Here is a 21,382-nt window from a genome sequence, read left to right as displayed (position 1 = left end):
AGCAGACATTTAAACCCCAAGTTCAGTGTGCTTTTGGTGGACACTAAAAGGAGGCCACGATACCTTTTGTAAAGAGTCAAGGGTTTAACTGGTAGAATTGTGCAGAGGTTTCCCTCTTTTTTTTCTTTTTTTTTTTGTTTTTTCATGTGCTATGCCGTGCATTTTAAATTATGCCCTATGTTATAAAGGCCGCTGTGGTTCAGTGATGTTATGTGAAAAGTAAAGTGCTTTGGGCCAGGAAGTGTGATCTAACTATAAAACATTATTATAGAATACCTTGCATAATTGAGATGTAGTAAATTGGGGACTTCTTCACTGGAACATTTCTTACAAAATTGATTTATCCTGATGGTAGACACTGCGGCTTAATGGAGAGATAGTATTGGCTTAAATTTAGCTACTTTACAGTTAGATCATGCAACAAATTATGTTTAAACAAGTGTGTGTTTTGTCATCCTGTTATTATCTGTTCTGTTTGGTTCTGTGGGGTTTGGAAAAGAAAAAGAAAAAAAAGCCTTGCTGTATGTATGTATAGTATGGCTACCAAACAGCATGCCTTCCTTTCAGCCTGAGCCTGCGGGTGACCGACACTTACAAGCTAAACCGATTTACATTCACTGCCAGTGGCTCAAACCCATCCTTGTTTTTAACTTTAAGAAATAAGTAAGAAATGAACATATTTCAGAACATTAGGGCTTGTTTTCTTCAAGTTTGGCCTGTTCTGTGAATCTGACCAGTGTATGTACAGAAAGATTACATTTTGTATCTGGTATTACAGTAGGTTGAAAATAGGTATAGTATCAGTGACCAAGATTTTGTTTTAATTGTACTTGGTTGTCTGAAAGCCTGAGCCTCTAAAGTCTTTGTTTTAGCACAGCATTTAATGTTAGAAATGCACCAATGTTGTTTTTCATTGAAAAAAAAAATCAGTATTCCAAAATACTTTTGGTACGTTTTCAGTTCTGAAACTTTGAAGGAAGGCCTTGATTTATGGTTTTCATGAGGATGGGTTTTGAAGAGTTTATCAGCTTTTAGATTTCAGAAAAGAGTGATATTTTTCTGGCTTAACCCAAAAGCAAACTATCTGTCTAATTGTTCTGAACTCCTAAGTGAGGATTGTCATAGAATCGTAGAAAGGTTTGGGTTGGAAGGGACCTTAAAGATCATCCAGTTCCAAGTCCCCTGTCATGAGCAGGGACACCTTCCACTAGACCAAGTTGCTAAAAGCCCCATCCCACCTGGCCGTAATTTGGAATTAACTGAAAACTATAAGTCTGATAGAAGCTAATGATAAATATAGAAGTTAACAAATTCTCCCTGATATGCAGGAAGGGCAGCTCTTCTAGACCACTGGAGCTGTTCCAGGCATCAGTAGCACTGGCTATGGTTGTGCTTTGTATGTATGCTCCTGTCAGACCTGAGGGAGCTGATTGTGACAGTAACTCTCTCCTTTTCAGTGCCCTCAGTGCAGATTAAAGGGAAAAGTGAGTTCAAAAGACCTTGCAGAATTGCACATTATTTTTACAAACGTCTCGAAGATGTTGATCGGAGTTCAGAGATGAAGCTTGTAGAAGTTAATTATCTATCAGTAAGATTAAGTTTTAGAAAGTTCTGACATTAAGAATATTTATGCCATTTAATAGTCTTGCATTCCTTGTTAAGAGTTTATTACATGTATAAAGACTGCATTTTTCATAAGATTGTGCCAATTATAATGCAATGATAATTAAACTTGAGTTTTATGTGCTTCTTTTAAAATGGAGAAGTGCTGTATTAAAATCTTCATATTTCTGCCTCGTCAAAAGTAAATGCCTGTTTAGAAACCTTTCTAAAGCTTTACTTTATTATTTATAATAGGAAAATGATAAAATCATGAAGCAATATGTGCTGTGTATATTGCAGAAGAAATTTCATTCCCTAATTCAGTCATTTGTTAAATTTTTTTCAAAATGGTAAATTTTTCTTAAAATTTAAAAAATATTTGTGATAGGTGAAGAACTGTAGAGGAGCAACATGCAGTATTAAGAGAGAAAATATCTCCAGATACCTTTCTTTGGGTTTATCATTTTGCTCTGCTGATATGCTGGTCTGGGACTGCCACTGTGTAGACAAGAGTTACACAACTCACTCTGGCTATTCATTTCTCGTTTCATTTCAGAAGCTGTAAATGCTTGGTTTTCTCTGCAGGAAAAAAGCATAATCCCAGTGTCTTAAACTTCACAGGTAGTTCACCTAAAATTATGATTCCTGTTAGAAACTGCTGAAGTGAACAAAAAGTTTGTCTATACTAGCAGGTTACGTACTAAATAATTCTATTAAAATGTATCCATTATCTCATATATATTTGGTATATTAGTAATATTACTAAAGTTGGGTTAGACATTGGCTGTTTGTTTATTAACTGGCTCTATAAATTCCTGTGTTATGTATGTAGGATTTTGTGATCAGTGTTTATTATTCTGTTGTACTTACTCAGCCACTGCCTGGGACAAAGCATCCCAGCTTTACCCTCATATACACCCTTCTCCTTTTTGAGTCCCTAACACAGCATTTTCTTTCACTTTCTTATGCTTTGAAATCAGTGTTTCACTAAAACCCTTGACCGTCATTCCACAGTGTCTGAACTCCCCTTCTGGCACATTTAATTTGCCCGCCTTATTAAGACCTTCCACTATCTGTTTACAGTGAATTGGGACTTCTCAAGATGAACAGGGAGAGTTGATGTGCTGATCATCCTGGCTGCAGCCAGGATTATAATCCCACCCCACCCCCCCACCCCTTACTGTAAATGACACTTGTGCTTGACTTTTTTCTTTACCTGTAAGTAGGGGGTTTCTATCTGAGTAGGTTTCCCTAGAGCAGCTGTCAACCCAGTTTAATCCTAAGGGGTCTGTTTTGAAATGTCGTATATTGCCTTTTAGCTCCTTCACCTCGTGAGGAAGCTTGCTGGCAGTTCTGAATGCAAGGAGGTAATGTTTCTTGTACATTATTACCATGTGTACTGCCTTTAATAATATTTATACAAATACTGTCGGACATAGTAGATTAGTAGTTGGGCATTTTTTTCATATACAGGTAAATAGAAATTACCCATAGGCTTTAGTGAAAGCTTCTTGGATATAATGAAGCTGAAATATGATCAGCAGCACCCCTATTTTTGAGGCATATAAAATACCCTGTGATTACTAGAAATGCTCTTACTTAGAAAGGTTTGCAACTTACTTTGAAATGAAAAAGTAGGCCCAGAAAAGTCATTCAGTCATGTTGTGCTGCAGTATAGCGAATAATCTGTCAAGGGAAAAAAAAAAAAAGGATCAAACGCACCTGATTTTTTCTTCTTTCTATATCCCAGGTTTAATTTTCACGTGACAGCTCTATCTGGCAGCCTCACCTCCCATCAATGCAATCTGCCATTCTAGATAATTTCAGTTGAGTTCTCTTTCTCGTTTTGCATTTGCTGAGGAGTCATAATGGCACACTCCAAAATCAGCAGTCAAGAAGAGTAATCCTCTCTATCTGTATGTTGTTAAAAGAGAGTGGAAAGAGATGGTTTCTCTTTTTCCTCTCTGTCCTAGAGGCCTTCTCCAGGGTTGTTACAGGATTAGATGTGCTTTGAAGACTGACTGTGAAGACTTAGTTACAGAATGTGAAGGCTTGATTTTGAGGCTTTTATGAGTTACTATGAAAATCTTTTAAATTCATTTTATACACCTTGGTTGCTTATAGATCCCTTTCACTTTACATAAACTTACTTGTCTCTTATAACCAGAGAATGAAAAGTTTTTTCTTGCGCTCATTGCTTCAGTGCAGAAGTTGGACAACTTTATAAAAGCACAGCAACTTTCTAAGCTTGCCTGTGCCTGAGTCTCCAGGGAAGACAATTCATGCCCAGCATGGGAAACTGGAGACAGCGTGTTGTACTGATCTACAGATTGCTTCTCCATGTGTCCTTGAAGTCAGAGAAACTCATGTTTCTAACTGGGTTGCTGTGTTGCCCTTTGCTGAAGTCAACTCTCCAACCTGCTTCTGAGTGCAGAGAGCTCTACCCACCAGAATGATAATAGTAGTTTATATCCCTGAGCCTTTAAATACAAGATCATGGCTAAACTAAGGAGCTGCAGTATTGAGTACCCACTTTGTATCTACTAACCCATACGCTGCTACTTCCACCTGATAGCTGCTTCCATCTGATGCTTAGTTTCTACCTGAGAAATGCTGTGTTTTGCTGAAGAGGCAAAAGATGAAACTCTGGGTTGATGTGGTACCAGCAGAAGCGATGGCTTTGGTTCAGGAGCCCTCCAGCGTAAACTGTGAAAAGGAAGGAAATGAGTAGATAATTCAAAGCCCTTTCTGTGACCTGCTCATCCATTCAATTGCTGGGGGAATAGGGAGGATTAAGTTCAAAGGAGAAACAAATGGGCTTTACTTCCGCTGTGAGTGCTTATCTCCATATGCTCTTAACTGGACTGAGTTAGCAGAGTTAGGCACATACAGAGATGCTGAAGCAGGGGCTTTGGTATTTCAGCTGTTTGTTCATGCCAAGCACAGCTGTACCAGGGGGTTACAATGGGCATGTTAATTCTGGATTCCATCTACGTACCATGTTACCAGTGTGCCCACGCTTAGCATTTACTGAGAGTGACATGTGCATGTTGGAGCAAGCCTCCAGTATCGCACCAGACTAGATTTTTTTTTTTAGTTGGGAGCTTTCCTAATCTAATCGGCACCTTAAAAGCTATTTCCATGGTGTTTCTCCTCCCCCTTTCTTTTTTTTAATATTTCAGTTGAACAAATTGTTCATGTTGAGTTGGAGATGGCAGCTCCTTTTCCTCACTGGAAGAGAAATACTGGCGGCCCTCAGCATAGGTCTGTGACGCTTGCTGCAGAGCTCAGCTAGGCAGGAGCTGACAGATTGCTGTTGACAGGGTTAGCATGAAACTTCTGAAATGCAGGATAGATAGGGATTGTTCATTCTGTTTTCTAGAGGACACTTTTGGTCCAAATGAATTTATTGTATATTTGCAGTTCAGTAAATCCTCTTTTTTTTCCCTTGCTGTGTCTTTAGTTGCAACAGTTTATTGATGTGTGTATAGAAGATAATGAAAAGCTACGTTTCAGCTCATCTTTACAGGCCTCAGCATCATTCTCTATCCTGAATGGAGTTGCTCAGATCACATAAAGAAAAATGCCTTTTGTGTGGAAAAAACCCAAGGTGTCCTTCAGATCCTACCCCACTAAGTGTAAGAAGTTCCTGCCTTGAAGGAGAGCCAGTAGTTCTGATTTCTGACAAAAGCATCTCACACAGTTTTCTTCTTGAAGGGCCTGGGCCAGGCACGTGGCCAAACACCCTGCCTCCCTGAGCTGTGCCACAGCCCGTGCTGCCTACACAGGAGCCAGCTTTCTGAAAGGCTCTTTCCAGGAAAGAAATGCCAGCAGCTTCATAGGGTCCTAAGCCTCTCCTCCAGGACTAGGCAAGGCCCGCTTGGTGGTGCACTTGGGGCCCTTGGCAAAACCAGCCCATGTTAGTCCTGGCCATTCTGCTGCCCTGGAGTTGCTTGTGGGATGCAGTTGACTCTCCATCCACCATTTTGTCCACCCAGTCTAGTACATATGAATAATTTGTGAGCTTCCTTGCCTGTGAAAACTTGCTCAAGCCTACAGAGTGGGCCCCTGAATCTCCTTCTGCCTACAGGCTTTGAAACTGGGAGTATTTGTGCTGGAGCCAGTGTCACCCTGGTGAAAAGAACCTGCTAGGATAAAATTGGATGCAGAAATGCTGTTCAGTGTATAGTGTGTAGCAGCATAATTACACATTAAGGGGGAGGGCTGTCAGTATGCTTTATGTGTTGTATGTGTATGGGTGCAATTTAGACATACCGTTGGTGCATCAGCGTTGGCTCTGCATTTCAGGCAGTAAGGAAGGCAGAGGCTGGCATCATGCTCTGCTTACAAGGGAGGCAATTCCAGCATTCAGGTGGCCAGTGTTGCTGGGAGCTCCTTTTTTCTTCCTTTGGGAGAGTTTCTCCTTCGAGGTTTTTTTTCTAACAGATTTAAGTGTTGAAAACCTTATTTATTTTCATTTTTATCCTTTTTGTTGTGTTGTTCTTTAACTCATCTTAAGATATTCATAGTTCATCTCTGCAGGGTTCCTTCATATCTTTCCTTCCCATCCTCTGTGGTCCTTTCTTTGCTGTAGCCAATTTCAGTGAGATGTTTCTATGCAATTTCTGCTATTTGGATGGTGCTGGAGAAGTCCCATCCCAATACAGCCAGCAGGACACTGAACATTCATCATGAAAAGAGCTCTAGAAATGCTTGTGGTCATCCTGAGAGGAGGAAAATAAGAGGGAACTTCTCTGGCAATCTGTAGAGACTGTTGCAAAACTCGCAACAAACCACTTGTAGTCTGCAGTTGGGGCTTGAGGCTTATTTTCATGTCTTTGTGGGATTCAAGTAGTTTGTTTACTTCCCAATATACAGCATTCATATATACAGTATATGCAGAAAGCAGAAGTATTCACATATTACATGTGTAATATTCTCAAGGTGCGTGCTAATTGTCATTGTAAAATATACTTCCAGTTTATTTTTCCCAGTGCCTGCCTGAAGCTAAACATAAATCTTTTTATCCCTCTAAATTTGTATTCATGTCAGTTTTATTCACTGTGATTTTGCTTCACTTTGTCTTGCTTCAGATTGCACATCGTGCCCAACAGTGGAAGAGGAGTGGATTTTGAAATTTTTTTACGTGTCAGATTTCCCTGTATCTAATTTTATCAAAAAAGCTGTCACCAACTCCTTCTGAAACCAGCAAACCTTCTTCTTTCTAATTACATTTTTACCATATGTTCATCCAGATGGCATATGCCAAACATTTTCTAGGGTGCTATAAAATGACCCGACTTTAGAGGATCGAACTGCTGAAGAGGCTTATAAAAAAAATGGAATTGACACTGGGGCAGAAAAATAGTCCTAGAAAGAAAGAAAGGAAAAAAAAAAAAAACCAAAAAACCAACTGATCTATCTTCCCAGTTGTATTTTGTGCTGTGATAGTGAATTCTCAAGATACACACCTGTACAAAAACAGTGAAAATGTAGGGTATATTTTATTGAAGTGTTAACACTTGACTCCTTTTTGAACAACTGAAAATAAAACTTTTGTCTGATGAGTATGTCTGAAAAGAATTCTGGAGCTGTGAGCAGCTCTCTGGTTTGTTGCAAAATGGAGTAAAAAAAGAGTTTGTTAAGCCACCAGATTCTCTGTAGGAGCAGCAACTTTACTTAGCAGTGTAATAACTATTTGGGAATTTTTTTTCCTGAAATATCATTTCCAAGTAGAAGACAGATACAGCTGATGCATGATTTTGACACTCGTGTCCTAGATCTTAATAATTCTTGGGTTTGGGATTTTTTGGAGGAAATAAACTGAGGTATACTGAGGGGTGCCAAGAAATTGAGGAATTAAATTAAATAAAAGGAAGAAGCTTATTTTTCATATTTAGTTACTAGTTAAGATAAAATAAGATAACTTTTTCATTCTCTGGAGAGTTTGTGCATTTGTTCTCACCTGTGGCAGTTTCCTTGTAACTGTAATTGTTGTTTTGATAATCTTTCCAGATCATCAAGGGGAAAACTATAAAATGCCCTCCTGTTATTATCAGCTTACATAATATTGCCTCAAGTCTCAAGCTATTTTACTTTGTGTGAATTCCTGAAGACAGGCAATTGAATGAGAGTCAAATTTACTTTCTTATATTGCTGCAATAGCTTTTACAACTCCCAGTTGCAAAGGACATTTTGAGTGCACAACCCAAGGCTCTGAACAGAGTGTGAGCCAAGATGTATTTTTGGGGAAGGGTGGGCAGAGGTTCATGGTCTCAGCGACTGAGATGGACAATTGTAAATGAAGGTTTTCTCTACGTCCTTAACTTGCATAGGTCTTTTTGAAAATCACAACTGCAGTCAAAAAAGCAGGTCCTCCACCTCCTCCAAATTAATGAGACAGGATTTTAATAGTGCTCAACGATCTGAAGTGATTTTGTTATTTCTGAATTAAACCTTTGATAAAAAGTCCTTATCTCCATCCTCCTCGCCCACTTCCACTCATCAGCCCATGAGTGGTTTGACATTTCCAAACACTCTTCTCCCATCATTGCCCAGGATTACACCTGCTGTGTCGCAAGTCAAAACAGTCTTATTTTGTAGTTAAATCAATCTGTATATGAGAGACATTGTAACTATTTAAAAACTAAGGATTAAAACCTTCAACGTTGAGAACTGGTGTTTACCTTGGCAGTAACTGAAACAAGCTGTAATGTGGCAATACAAAATGCAGCCTGTTGCTATGCGGTCACGATATGATGCAACAGCCATTTGATTATGGTTGAGTTGTTTCAGTGTTTGTGGGCATGCAGCTGTATTAAATTCACCTTAGGTCTCACCTTTTCTGTTGGTTTTTTTTGGACGTCTTTGCAGAAGAGCTAAAGTTGTTCAGGTACCTTTGTTAGGTATTTTCAAAATAAGGTTTTTCATAAACAGGTTCACTGGATTCATGCTGAAATTTTCAGTTTCTTAGAAGAGTTAGACCCCCTAAGCATTTTCTGTATAACAAATTTCAGCCTGCTGAGGTCAGGCTTTCTAAGCTACCATAGACAAACCTCTCAGAATTAGCCCACTAATCCCTAAGTGTCAAGGAATGATACATCAAAATCCAAACGCTGTAAAAGCATTGTGCTTGCATACTGTGCTTTTAATTACTAATATGAATTATTAAATCAAGCTTTCATTTTAATTACAGTCTTTGTTTAGATATTCCTTCTGTTATTCAGCGTGTAATTTGAATGAGGAAATGTTAAGAAGATTTCCATAGAAAGCGTTACCAAGTTAATTGTTATGTAGCTAATAATGTGAAGATTCAAAGTGCCAGCCTTAAACTGTACCTCCAGCTTTCCCGATCATGAATTCAGGTATGCTCTTGTTACATTAGTCTTCCCATAATGTCCTGGGCAGCTGAATTGTGTTTGCAGGTGCTGGCTGCCTTGTCACACAGCTGATCAGTGTTCCCCAAGTATTTTTCTTTCCTAATTTTCTTCCTCCTTCACTCACTGTAGGCCTCTTTGTAGATGAGTGTGCGCATGAATTTTATGCCACCCTGCAATGCCTTCATTCTCCTCTGTGTGTTGGTGCACGCAGTCAGATGCTTTCTCTTGTTTCCCCTGTTACTCTCTTTTGAGTAGAGTAGTTGCCACAGAGAGCTTTTGAGAGTAAGTACCTGGAATTACACTTCTGCTATGATTTTCTGTAGCTGGTAGTTTATCTCTTGAAAGAGGCTGGTGTATAAAAACTCTGTTCAAGAAATTCTGTAAGAATTACTCTCTTTAATAATGGAAGCTGTCTCCCACAGCTCACAATAACAGTACATCAGAGAAGATAGCCTTTTGTAAAGCAGGGACTCATCTCAGTCATTGAAAACGGTAGGAAATAAGTATCTCTCTTTGAAAAGGCAATCGAAGGGCAGCTTGCATTTGTGTATGTGGAAAGAACAGTTCATACTTAAATTCTCAACCTTGTTCCTTTTCTTCCATTTTTCCTTCAGAAAAGTAAATCTTTAGGTATGATCTAAGCAGAGTACTATCTAAGGACATTTTTCTTGCATTTGAGGCAAACGGGAAGTTTGCAGTGTTGCAGTTATTCTTGCAAGATGTTTCACTGTTTAAGTGATGCTCTGTGTAAGGTTCCCCAAGGTGGCTGTTTTGAGTTCAGGTTTATGGGATTCTGGTTTAGAACTCCTAACATAGCTATTCTTCAGAAGTCAATATTTTCCATAGCTAAGATGGATATCAAATGCTTCCAGTTAATGCAAAATTGAAATTAGTCTTGAACTATGGTACTACAACTGACATCTCAATAATGAACTAGCCACAGGAGGAAGCAGGTTTGTCAATGTACCATCACAAAAAGCTTTGAGTATTCATCTAATCTCTTCTGGGATCGTATTTGTATATCTTGCTGCTCTCTTGAAATACACTTCCAACATACTGAATGATACAAGAATATCTGATGCAGCAAGTTGTGGAAGCATGAGAGGCAGAGTCTTTATAGTTGATGTATTTGAAGGTGGATAACCTTAAAAATCAATAAAACCTGCTGTGCCACTCAGAATCATGATGGACTGTTCCTCGCCGATTAGGCTTTAAATAACTGATGCTGTGCTGCTGCAGATTCTCAGTACAAGCCGATGCAATGGCTGGAGGCAGGCATCCAGTAGCAGAGCTGCTCTTTTGAGCAAATCTTTATGTCTGCTCTTGGAATTTGTTATCTGAAGTGTAGCTGTTGGTGGGGCTTTTGAGGGGTCGTTTTGTTTGTGGGGTTTTTTTTTCTTCTTCATGATTTAGTTTTCAAACAGGCTACACAAGTGCTTAAAGAGAGAATGTACAATGGCAGGAAAGTAGTTCTCAAAAGCTCAAGCAGTATTTTCAAGTTGCTTGTAAATATGGCATTTCCTCTTTGGAGACAGCGTCAGCTTGTATTGCAGAAATGGACACAGCTATTAGACACAAATGATTAAATAGAACATTTTAACTTTCTGGTAAGGCTGTGACCTAGAAGAGGTGACAAATGCAATTTTATATTCTCTACCAAAGCAAAGTACGCAAGTTGAGATAGGTAGTTTTTTCAATACCAGTGACATCTCAGAAAGTGTCCCAGTTGAAAGACAAAATGTTTGAATATCTAGAAGGCCACATCATAAATGGGAGTTGATGGGGAGGAGGGTGTCTGGGAGGTCTTAAAGATAGATTTCATAAAGAGTTTACATTTTTCTAACAGTTCTTTTGAATAAACATAATAGAAAATTACCTGAAACTAATTGACAAAAACTGGAGGAACAGGAGGAGCTGGAGAATGAAGTATCAGATGTGTTGCTCTACCTAGTAAAAGAAAATGTATTTCCTTTGCTGACTTCACCTTATGCAGACACTAGGAGAGCACAGAGATACTCTCTCTCTCCTATTTTTGTGAGGATGTAGCTTCTGCTACCTCTGATCATATGCATAAAAAGGCAGCATGTTACTCTTAGGCAGACTGAATCTTGTGATAGGGATAGAGAGTTTCTTTGAAGAAAAGCCCTAGAAAAATCCAGTCGCAGGAATAAGCTCCCACTGAGAGTTTACTGAGATTTTGCTGCTCTTCTGTGTATCAGTAATAGAAGAAGACCACAGAGAGAATGGAAATTGATGTCATGCCCAAGGTGGATGTGTTGGGGAAAGATCAAAGAAGTTTTTGTATGTTATTGATGCTGAAAAGTGATCTCTGAATGATGCCTTTCTCCTTATGGACTGCCTTACTGGAGTTCTTCAGGGAATTGTATCTGAAGGTGGAAAAGGGACGGTAAGAGAGAGCAACAATTCTGGTCACATGGGATGTCTGATAACTCTCATGTTATAACATGTTATATATAAGATTATCAAGGATATGGGAAAATCACTTATTTTCATGTTGTTAATTATTTATGAGGAGATCAACTTTCAAAATGGTGATACTGCCTACTGCTGTAGGGATATCTGCCTATCTGATGCTCTTTGCGGTGTCTTATGTTGGGCACCTGGCCGTTACCTTTCTCATTGCAGGAGCCTGTGCCCTCCCTGCAGACGGGGCTGGGACTTGGCTCTGTTTGTCTACCGCATTTATCCATCAGGAGCTGGAGTTAGTTCAGCACTTGCAGATTTATAGTCTCTTGTAGATAAATAAAGAATTAACTTTCGGCCAGGCAGCTTTAAACAAATATTATCTGAGCTCTGTCAAGACTGCAATAACCCGATGCCACGAGCTGCAGGTCTGTCTTCACGCTACGCTGACCAGGTATTGCTTGTTGCCTGCAGTGGTGACTGGGTTTCCTGATGCACGTGAGTTCAGTTAATGGCATTTGGAAGGGTGTGACACTGGAGCGGTCTGTCTGTCTCTCTAATCGACACTGGGAATTGGTAGCCGTGATTCAGCAGGGAGCTCCAGGCATTGGGTGGGAAACCCAAACTATGTTCCAGTACAGTCTGCATACAGCATCATTCACATTTCAGTGATTATTAATGTTAATTTAGAGGTCTCTGTGCTTTTAAACCACGACCTCTTTCATGGATATGTGATGTTGGATAGCTTTCATTTTTATTTTCTGCTTGAAAAATCAAGATTTTTCCCTCCAGATATGACAATTCTTTCTTCTAGGTACAGTAAGTCACCTTTGTCATAAAACTGTAGCTGAAAGTAAAGTATTTTAGTAATTGCCGATAAACATATTTTCTTGATACCCTCTTTTTTTTTTTCTCTCTCTTTTTTTTTTTTTTTTTTTCTGGAGTCACACTTCGTTTACCCGAGTAGTAAATATAGAGCTGTTACGTGTGCCTTAGGTAGTCTGTTGGGGAGGACTCAGCTCAGAAACTTGCTTAAAATTTTGGAAAAACACATTTAAATATGTGTCTCTTCTTACAAAAGGCTGGTGGACCCTTGTATTTTACATTAAGAGTAGGTCACTCTATCATTTTTCCCTTCCAGAAATGAAGGATGAAAGATTCAAGTACTGATGACAAAGGCTTTATTATTGGGTTATTTTTCTTTCATGTATGGGGTATAATTAAATGTATGCTGTCAAAGAGACCTCTTTATAGGTTGATACTATTGATTAGTGTTTGAGACCTGCCAGCAGCATCATTACTTTGTGTATTAGAAATTCTAATAGAAAATTAAGTTGATGTTTTAATTCCTATAGTGAGAACATTTCAGGTATTCATCTCATATCGCTGCAGAAATTGCTTGGCTCAAGTAGGTACCACAAAATCATGTTTTAATGATTTTTTTCCTTTTTCCATCTTTTATTTTTTTTTCACAGTCACATGACACAATCAGCCACATTTGAAGACCCTCGAATAGAGAGCTGCCAAATAACCCCTCCAGCTCCTCGGAAAGTGGAAATGAGGAGGGATCCTGTGCTAGGATTTGGGTTTGTGGCTGGTAGTGAAAAGCCCGTTGTTGTACGCTCAGTAACACCAGGTATGTTTTCCCCACATGACCACAAGAAACAAACTTGGATTTTATCTACTGAGATGAAACACAGTTACAAATTTGAGTACTGTTAAAATATTCAGGCAGGCAAAGTAATCACACATACTAAGTAGGATTTTAAGCCTTTTATTACCCAGTAGTTTCCCTCCTTGCACCCATTTCTAACATTATGTAAATATGTTTAAAAAAAAGCCAGGTTTAGGTTATTGCTTTAAGCCCTTACTGTTGTTTGCCTGAAAAAAAGTTGACCCACTTCATTCAAGGAAAGGTCTTCTCCCTATTATGTTTATATTGGTTTGATGTCACCTTCATTGCCATTGAATCAGTGTTTTCAAGAGGTATATTGAGTTGTGAAATTAAAATTTACATATTTTTCATTCTTTTTATCATCAGCTTCCCAAGGAGAGCTAGGTTTCTAACTATAATACTTGGTTCTAACTATAATATTTTCTTTTTAAAAAGAGGGTGTTATTGCTGGCTTTTTTGTATTATTATCTATTTAATGGAAACTTCTGTATAACTATATGGCAAAAAGCCAGGTCAAAATAGATTCCTAAATGTCTTACCTGGAGTGAAAATTAGTGAGGTTTGTGGTATTTTTGAATTTATGGGGGACCACACCTGGGACTAATCAGTCTTCCAAACAGCGGGCTCCTACTCTCTGTGCTTAAAAGTTTAGGTTGTTATGTAAAATTGCCTTGGAGCCAAGGGCAGGGATTTGACTTTGCTCTTGTTCAATATGTTCTCCAGAACCCCACAGATAGCAGAGGAGAGGGAAAATCGACTTTGTGAAGTTCTGATGTCATTTACCCATGTGTGTGCATTGATTATATTTGTATTGCTTTCAGATGAAGCGAGCAGTGTAACTAATATTTGAACTATATCCAGATGGTTCTTTTCTCCCATGTTAGAATTATTAATGTAGTTTTATGTTACAGTTCAATTTGGAAAAGGTGTTTATTAAATTCCAAGTGAACAGGAGGAAAGATGAGCTCAGGACAACGTTCCTCTGCATGGATTTGTATCCATTGATGCTGGATATCTAGGTGAAGTTTTGAAACCAGAGGAAAGGAACAGCATTAGTTCAGTTGTTAAATGAGTTGGTTTTGAATACTGTAACATTTACTTTTAAGACTTTATCTTCATATTGAGAATATTATTGGGGGGGTTATGTATCATCATTGCAGAGTTTAAAGACAGAAGTCTGAAGGGGATATATCTTTTCACTAGCAGTTGTGATGTCGCACCCTCTTCTGGGCATGTAATCATGCTGAGAAGCAAAGTATTATGTGCATTTTATAACACACAAACTCAATATGCATTTCAGCAGTGTCAGAATCCAAAGGACATAGACATGTACATGCCTGATTGTCTACTCAGGCTAATGCTAAGTATCAGTGTCTGACTGAAAGTGGCAATGCTTTTGGATGTACGTAAAGCTTGTGTTCACCAAGTGGTAGGAATCCAGAAGAAAAGAGACTCAGAGGCTGGAGGTATAGAAAATTACTGTCTTAAGATTGAAGGAAACAGGTTTGTGTTGGCCAGAACAAAAAGCGAGAGACCTGCAAGACTTTCAAATATGTAAGTGATGTTTCATAGGGAAGAGGAGTAAGATGTTTGCGAGTGTTACTTTGTCTAGGACAGGGAACAATGCTTTGCAACAAGGAAGATCTGGTGTAGACACCGGGGAGAAAGACTTCCTGATCTTAACAGTAGTTAACAGGATCATTTATTTACAGGAAAAGGAGTCATCCTTAGGGTGGTCATACAAGAGTATCAGACAACGATTGATCAGGGATAATTAAGGTATGGTTGATCACACTTTAAAGGGTGAATTAGGCCACCCATTAAGGGTCCTTTTGGCCCTCCAGAAAATCAAGGCCTTATTTTTAGGTGGCTAGATGTGAGTTTAGAGCTTAACTTGAGGAACTTCTGTAGAAGCTGCTAATACACTAGCTTTCAAGATTTTCCTGGTGAGGAAGTACTAGTAATGTCAGAAATAGTGTTAAGCGTGCCATTAGTTGAAGAAAAAAACACTCAAATATGTGAATAACAGAGTGAATCTGTGCATTTACAATGGTCTGCTAACCTGTGGTGTTGTGTGTTTTTTTTCATTTGTCTCCAGGCGGCCCCTCTGAAGGAAAGCTTATACCAGGGGATCAGATCATAATGATTAATGATGAGCCAGTCAGCTCTGCTCCGAGGGAGAGAGTCATCGACCTTGTCAGGTAGTTGATGTCCTGTCGCTTAAACTATGAACCAATAGCTTATTGCTTGTACAGTCATTTGATAACACAGCAAGCCTTGCCTTCTCATGGCTGAGAAAAGAGAAAATAATGTTGCTTAAGTCATAATGAAGAATGGTGAAGCATTTTAGTATTGAAATGAAGTGCTCTTTTAAATGTCCTCTGGGTAGCTGAAAAAGTATAGTAAGATATCTGAACAGTTCCAAAATACTTGGGTATCAAAACGGGAGTAGTATTCTTCTGGTATTTATTTTTGGTATGGGTTGTTGAAAAGATAATTCCTGGATCAAGGCAGCTCCAGTCACTGTTATACATGAAGAAAGTTGAATTGTGTCTGTCTTGTGTGAAGAGGAAAGAAAATGTGGTGGGGTCATTTTTGAGAGCAGATGGGTGAATGTAAATGGTAGTATGTAGAGAAGCTCAAAGAGTGTTTGGGTGGATTGCAGGTAATGAGTTTGTGAAAAGAGCAGGAGGCAAGGCTGTGTGGATAGGTGGCAAAAAATGACAAAAAAGTGACTGGAGAATGCAGGAAAGAAGAAATGTCATTATTTCTAATGGGATGTAGAGGGAAAGAAAGGGCAGTGACTGACAAATGCTCAGGATCTATAAAACGATGTGATGTGGTTCACATAATAAGCTTTGTGTTTGGAGTAATAAGAAATGTTAGTGCATTGCATAGAGAAATGACTAGTAATTAAAAAAATGAAACATAAAAATTATGTTGTTGTAAATTCTAGTACCCTAGTTGCTGGAAATCAGGTTTGCTTCTGTTATTTTCCTTCTCATTGGTGTAAATTCTGAACTGGTGGATCTAGTTGATTCCTGAGAGATACTCAAGTTTTAACTGTGCAGGTACCTTTCCCCAGAACTGGTAGCTATCAGTGTTAGCCATATAACCAATTTACTTCTAGAAATTTGGGCAAGAGGTGCTGTGGTAGTTGTACTCTTCTTACTGATCACACATTGAGCAAAAAGGTGCTCATTTGCTGGGGATTCAGCTGTGAACCAAACTTCCAAAGGAGATACAGAAATGGTATAAAGACGCCAGCAACACTGATGCTTTTATCTATGTTAGGCGGGTTTGGATAAAACATGATATCTTTTTGATTTTTTTTAAAAACAGTGTTGACCTGCAAGTCAACTAACAGAAACACAGCACATTAAGAGGGGTCTTTGACACTTGTCTTTTAAGACAAAGAAACTCCATGAACTGCAGGAACTGTTCCCAATAAATTTCTGTTCTATGCTCTGTATTGACTGTCAGCTAAAGGCTCACAAATGGGTCTTAAACTCATTTTTATGTCTTTTTTTTCTTCATAAAGCAATCATATTGCAGTCTTCGTTCTTTCCTTGATTATTTGATATGTAAGTAATCAAAATTAGGATCTCTATCTCGTTTCTCTGCTGCCAGCAATATGTAGTAATAACATCAAGGAAAATAGATTGATTAGGCCTGAGACAAACTGAATTTATTGTGTGGCTGATTCTCTGTCTGCCTTCAAATAAGAAAGTGAATCAGAATGTCACCCTTTCCAATTATGTTGACTCCATAGCTGGTGTCTTAAATTAGAGTGCTGTTGCATTCCAGGCGAAGCTTTTGGTGATACTTAAACTGTAATTCCACCTCTGCTCTCAGAATCTGTCTGCCATTGGGATTTTGACAGAGATTCATTCTTTGATGAGACTCAGAATGAAATGTATTGGGGTTGTATATTACAGCATTTGAAACAAAGTGCTTTCTTTTCATGCCAGTGGGGACACCTGGGATGATTAGACACTGTTACTGTACAGTCCTGACACCATAGCAGAAGCGATTCTTTACACCAATGAAATAATGAATTCCTTCTGTATAGTAAAAGGTTTTGATATGGTTTAGATACATCTGCAACTTTGAAAATGCTTGCTTTCAGTTTTCAATGTGCACAGAAGCAATTTTAAAATCTTGTTTCCCAGCCAGTAGCAGGGTATCTGTGTCTAGCAATGAGTATGTTTGAGATGCATAGGTTGGGCAATGGATGTAATCACAAAACCATAGAAAAACTGAGATGGGATTTCTGGAGGTTATCCAGTCTAACCTCTTGCTCAAAGTGAGCTAGTGTCAAAGTTAGATGTGGCTGCACAGACTTGTCAAATCAAGTTCTGAATATCTCCAAAGATGGAGATTTCACAACCACACTGGAAAGATGCATCAGTTCTCAACCAGTGGTCTTTCAAAGATGACAGAGAACAGCTTTTACAAGACATGAGCCAAATCCCTCAGCAGCCTTAGATGCATCACATCTAGGCCCATGGACTTGTGAGTGTCCCTCTTGCCTAAGAAATCCCTAATTCAATCTTTGTCTACCTCTGTTCCCCAAATTCTGCCACTAAGCTCAGGGACCAGGGTGGTAGCCTTTGCCACTAAAGACCAAAGCCAAGAAAACATTGAGTACCTCAGCCTTTTCAGTGTCCTTCGTTAGGCTGCGCACCCCGTTTGGTGGTGAGTTCATACTACCCTTGGCTTTCACTGCTGATGTAGCTGTAGAGGCACTTCTTGTTACCGTTCACATCCTCTACCAGTTTCGGTGCCAGCTGAGCAAACTCCACCCCTGCCTGGGTAACCTCTCCCCATTTCCATCTCTGGCTGGCTTCTGTTTTGTGCTGGGTCTCAGTCAGGTGCTCCCTGGAGCCGCACTGGTGTCCTGCTGTGCCTGCCTGCTTCTTTGTGGATTGGAGTAGACTTACAGCACTTGGAGGAGGCTCTCCATGAAAATCTCCCATCTCTACTGGGCTTGCAGAGGTGCATCCCACAGGACCCTGCCCACCAGTGCCCTGGACAATCTGAAGTCTGCTCTTTAGCTTGGATCCTCTTTTCTCCTTTCTCTCAGGATCTTACACTGTACCACCTAATGGTCACTGCAGCACATTTGATGAAAAATTGGTATTCCAACACTATATTTTTGTGTGTGATTGCGTGGTCTCTTGCTGATTAGGTATAACAAGGTATATTTTATATTCATGACGTGAAATTCTGTGGCTATTTTTATGCAGCTTTCACTCAAAGATTTTTGTAAAGTCAAGAAAGAATGTGTCTTTATAATTGCAGAGAGCATGGAAAAAAATTAACCTGCTTCCAAAATACACCCATAAAGATCATAGTAAGCCAAACAGAAAAAAACCAAACTGCATGAGAAAAAAAAAAAGATAGATAGCATAACCAGATGAGCATCATGCTTTAACAAGCTTAGCAAGACTCAAAATTTCCAGGCAAACATATACACATGTTAGTTAAGTCAACCTTGAATGTTAAACAGTTTTTAGTGTAATGCAATATTAATTGTTTTCCAAGAAAACATTGTCAGGACATTTACTTACGAAACAAGTTATGCTATTAAAGGAAAATAAAATGGAAAAGAGACTTTCTGCTACATTCTAGCTCATATCCAAAAAATAAAAAAAAAGATTCAGAATGTCCACCAAGAATGGTATCTGAAAAATTTCAATTAAAGCTTTTTTTCATTAGGAAATAGTATGTCCATAAGCAATAAATCTACTTTATTTCTAAATTTTCCACAAATTGTCAGAGCAATTTTTTTCCAATCATGTTTTTCTTCAGCCTTTTTCCTATGAGCTCCAAGTTCATTGCGTACTTTTTACTCCTACAGGGGTAGAAATAGTTAGACCAGGCTTTTAAGGAAGTCCCTTTTGTGTAATGGGTTTTTTTCCTATGGGAAAATGCAAGAAGATAAAGGGATCACATAATACAGAAATTTTCACATGGTCTCTCTATTATGTTTTAATATTGTAATTATGTGTGTGCTTTCTAAACATTCACTACTGAAAATAAGCTTTCTTAAGTAGAAAACTGTATTAAAGCTACCTCTGCTGACTCCAGGGGGTACTGAGCAGGAGCCTGGTGAAAGATTTTGATTTGTTTTTTAAGAATTGAAGGATGCTTTGTATCCTAGGAGGTCTCAAGTCTGGAGATTATCAGGGATATTCATTATAAATATCCCCTGTAGGTCATTCTCATCCATCTAATTCTTTTGGCTCTGCTTTACTGGCAACATTTAATTAGCGTTCAAGTTGTCCTTTGAAAACCAAGGTTGCAGAAATATGAATTCAGTACAGTTTGCAGACAAAATACATAAGGACTCGTTTTTTCCTGGTAACCTTCAATAGCTTTTGCACCATACTATGTTCTCCTGAGCTATTTTCAAGCACACACCCAGAAGTCATGTTTACGGTTTCCCTTTCAAAGAGAGGTCACCTTTATAAGTGTCTCTTATGGCTGCAGTCTAGATGTGTTCCATTCGAGACAGAAAGTTATTGACGTTTGAAAAAGAGGAAGAAACAAGCCTAGTTTTCTAAATGTATGGTTACAGTCCAGGCAAGGAGGAAATGAACAGAATACTAAAGAAAGAAGATGTATTTGAAGTGCAGCCAGTTCAAAACTGTAGCAGGAGCTACTTACCTTGGTTTTCTTTTACTGCTGATACAGATTCTGTGACTTAAAGCTTTTCACACATACTTAACAATAAGTACTTTGAGATAACGTTACAGTCACTGCACAATGTAGCAACTTTTTGCATGTTTCAAGGTGAGAAACAGTGCAAAAATAATATATTAGAAAGTGTATTAAGGTACTGGATCAATTAGTTGGTTGTTCAGAGGTGCAATATTTCATTATCATTAGTTAATGTTAAATATGTATCTTTTTAAGCTTCAGTTTAACCAACCAAACCTTTTAAAACAGTTAAAGAAATACATCTGACAAATAATTTGCCTTATAAAATGTTCATAGGTGATTGCTGTGAAATGAATTATCTTAGATTGTACAGAGTTTGCATTAGTCTACAAGGATCCCAACATATGTAAAATGTCTTTTCACTTAGCAAGACATTTTACTGAAATTTTGAGTAACACACAGAGGTACTGCTTATGCCATAAAACAAACTCTGAGGAGGGCAAAGTAGTGGAGTTTTGTTCATACTTCTATTAAAACAGCTATCCAGGCAGCCTGTGAGGAGAGACGGGCACCTGAAGAGGGTGATCTGTCCAAGATACTTGTTTTGGAATAAACTACCTTGTTCGAGAAAGCTCGATTTGTGCATTGTCTGAAGAACAAGCACAGAAAACTATCTTAGAATAGAAACCTGACTTCTAGGTTGAGAAATTAGGCTAGATTAGTCTGTTCCTTGAAACTGTAACAGCAGTAAATTGGTATTTGACGTCCTGTGGAATTCCACTAAAAGACTTTAATTGCAAAGCGAGAACTGCAAAAGGTGAAATTCATTAAGGGCTTTTCTTTCTTGTTGGCTCTATTTTCTATTTAAGAGAAATTACTCAAAAAACTTTCTGAAATAACTCTTGCTTTGGCAAGTTAATGTCAAGGCAAGTTTTCATCAAGAGGATCTGGAGGATTCTTTCAGTTCTGCAGTAGAATTTCTGTTTTAATTTTGTATTACTGTAAGACCGGAGAGAAGGAACCCTCCAGGATTTCAGGCTGCATGTTGCATTTTAAGTGCTAACATGAATTTAATCAGTGATGACCCTTCTCACCATCATCGTGGAGTGGATGGGGATTCTGTCACTGCCATTTGACTCCATGTATGTCAGAGGACCAGTTTGCTTCTCTGCATCATCATATCTAAAGGCAAGTGCAAAAGGGAGCTCAGTGGCAGTGCCTGTCATCATCGTCTTCTCAACAAGCAGCTGAAAATACTGCTTTTCAAATGTAATTTCTGTCACTAGGCTTGGACTATTTCATATATTGGATCAAGCAATTTTGGTGGACTTAATGTTAAGACACTTTCTTAATCAACATCATAGAGAAAAAAATCAAGTATATTAATTTATTAGCTATGATACTGCTTAGCAACTGAGAATCTTGAAACCTGTTTTTCCTGAAAAACCAGTCATGCAGACCTTTAAATCTGAAGGTATTTCATTATACTTCCAGTTTGGTATATGAATCCAGAGGCTATACCCATTTTGTTTGAGGCCACAATCTATGAATTGCTAGTGTTTTGGGGTTTAGATACTTATTGCTGAACAGACAGACAAAATGTTGGGCCAAATTATTTGTCGGAGTTTTGCAAGTG

The 21,382-nt window shown here is 38.6% G+C and overlaps 1 protein-coding gene across 2 annotated transcripts in view; it reads left to right on the top strand.

Annotated features, from left to right (window-relative positions):
• Positions 1 to 21,382, top strand: part of FRMPD4 (FERM and PDZ domain containing 4) — a 298,624-nt gene that overhangs the window by 217,184 nt on the left and 60,058 nt on the right. For both annotated transcript variants that reach the window (XM_055703140.1, XM_055703142.1), the window contains exons 3-4: positions 12,881 to 13,041; positions 15,179 to 15,281. In XM_055703140.1, coding sequence (XP_055559115.1) covers positions 12,881 to 13,041; positions 15,179 to 15,281 — 264 coding nt within the window. The remainder of the gene's footprint in view (positions 1 to 12,880; positions 13,042 to 15,178; positions 15,282 to 21,382) is intronic.

This window comes from Falco cherrug, chromosome 2 (assembly GCF_023634085.1).
Source record: "Falco cherrug isolate bFalChe1 chromosome 2, bFalChe1.pri, whole genome shotgun sequence".
NCBI classification, from domain to species: Eukaryota; Metazoa; Chordata; class Aves; order Falconiformes; family Falconidae; genus Falco; species Falco cherrug.
The sequence above is the reverse complement of the archived record's forward strand: the minus strand, read 5'-3'. Positions and strand labels throughout refer to the sequence as shown.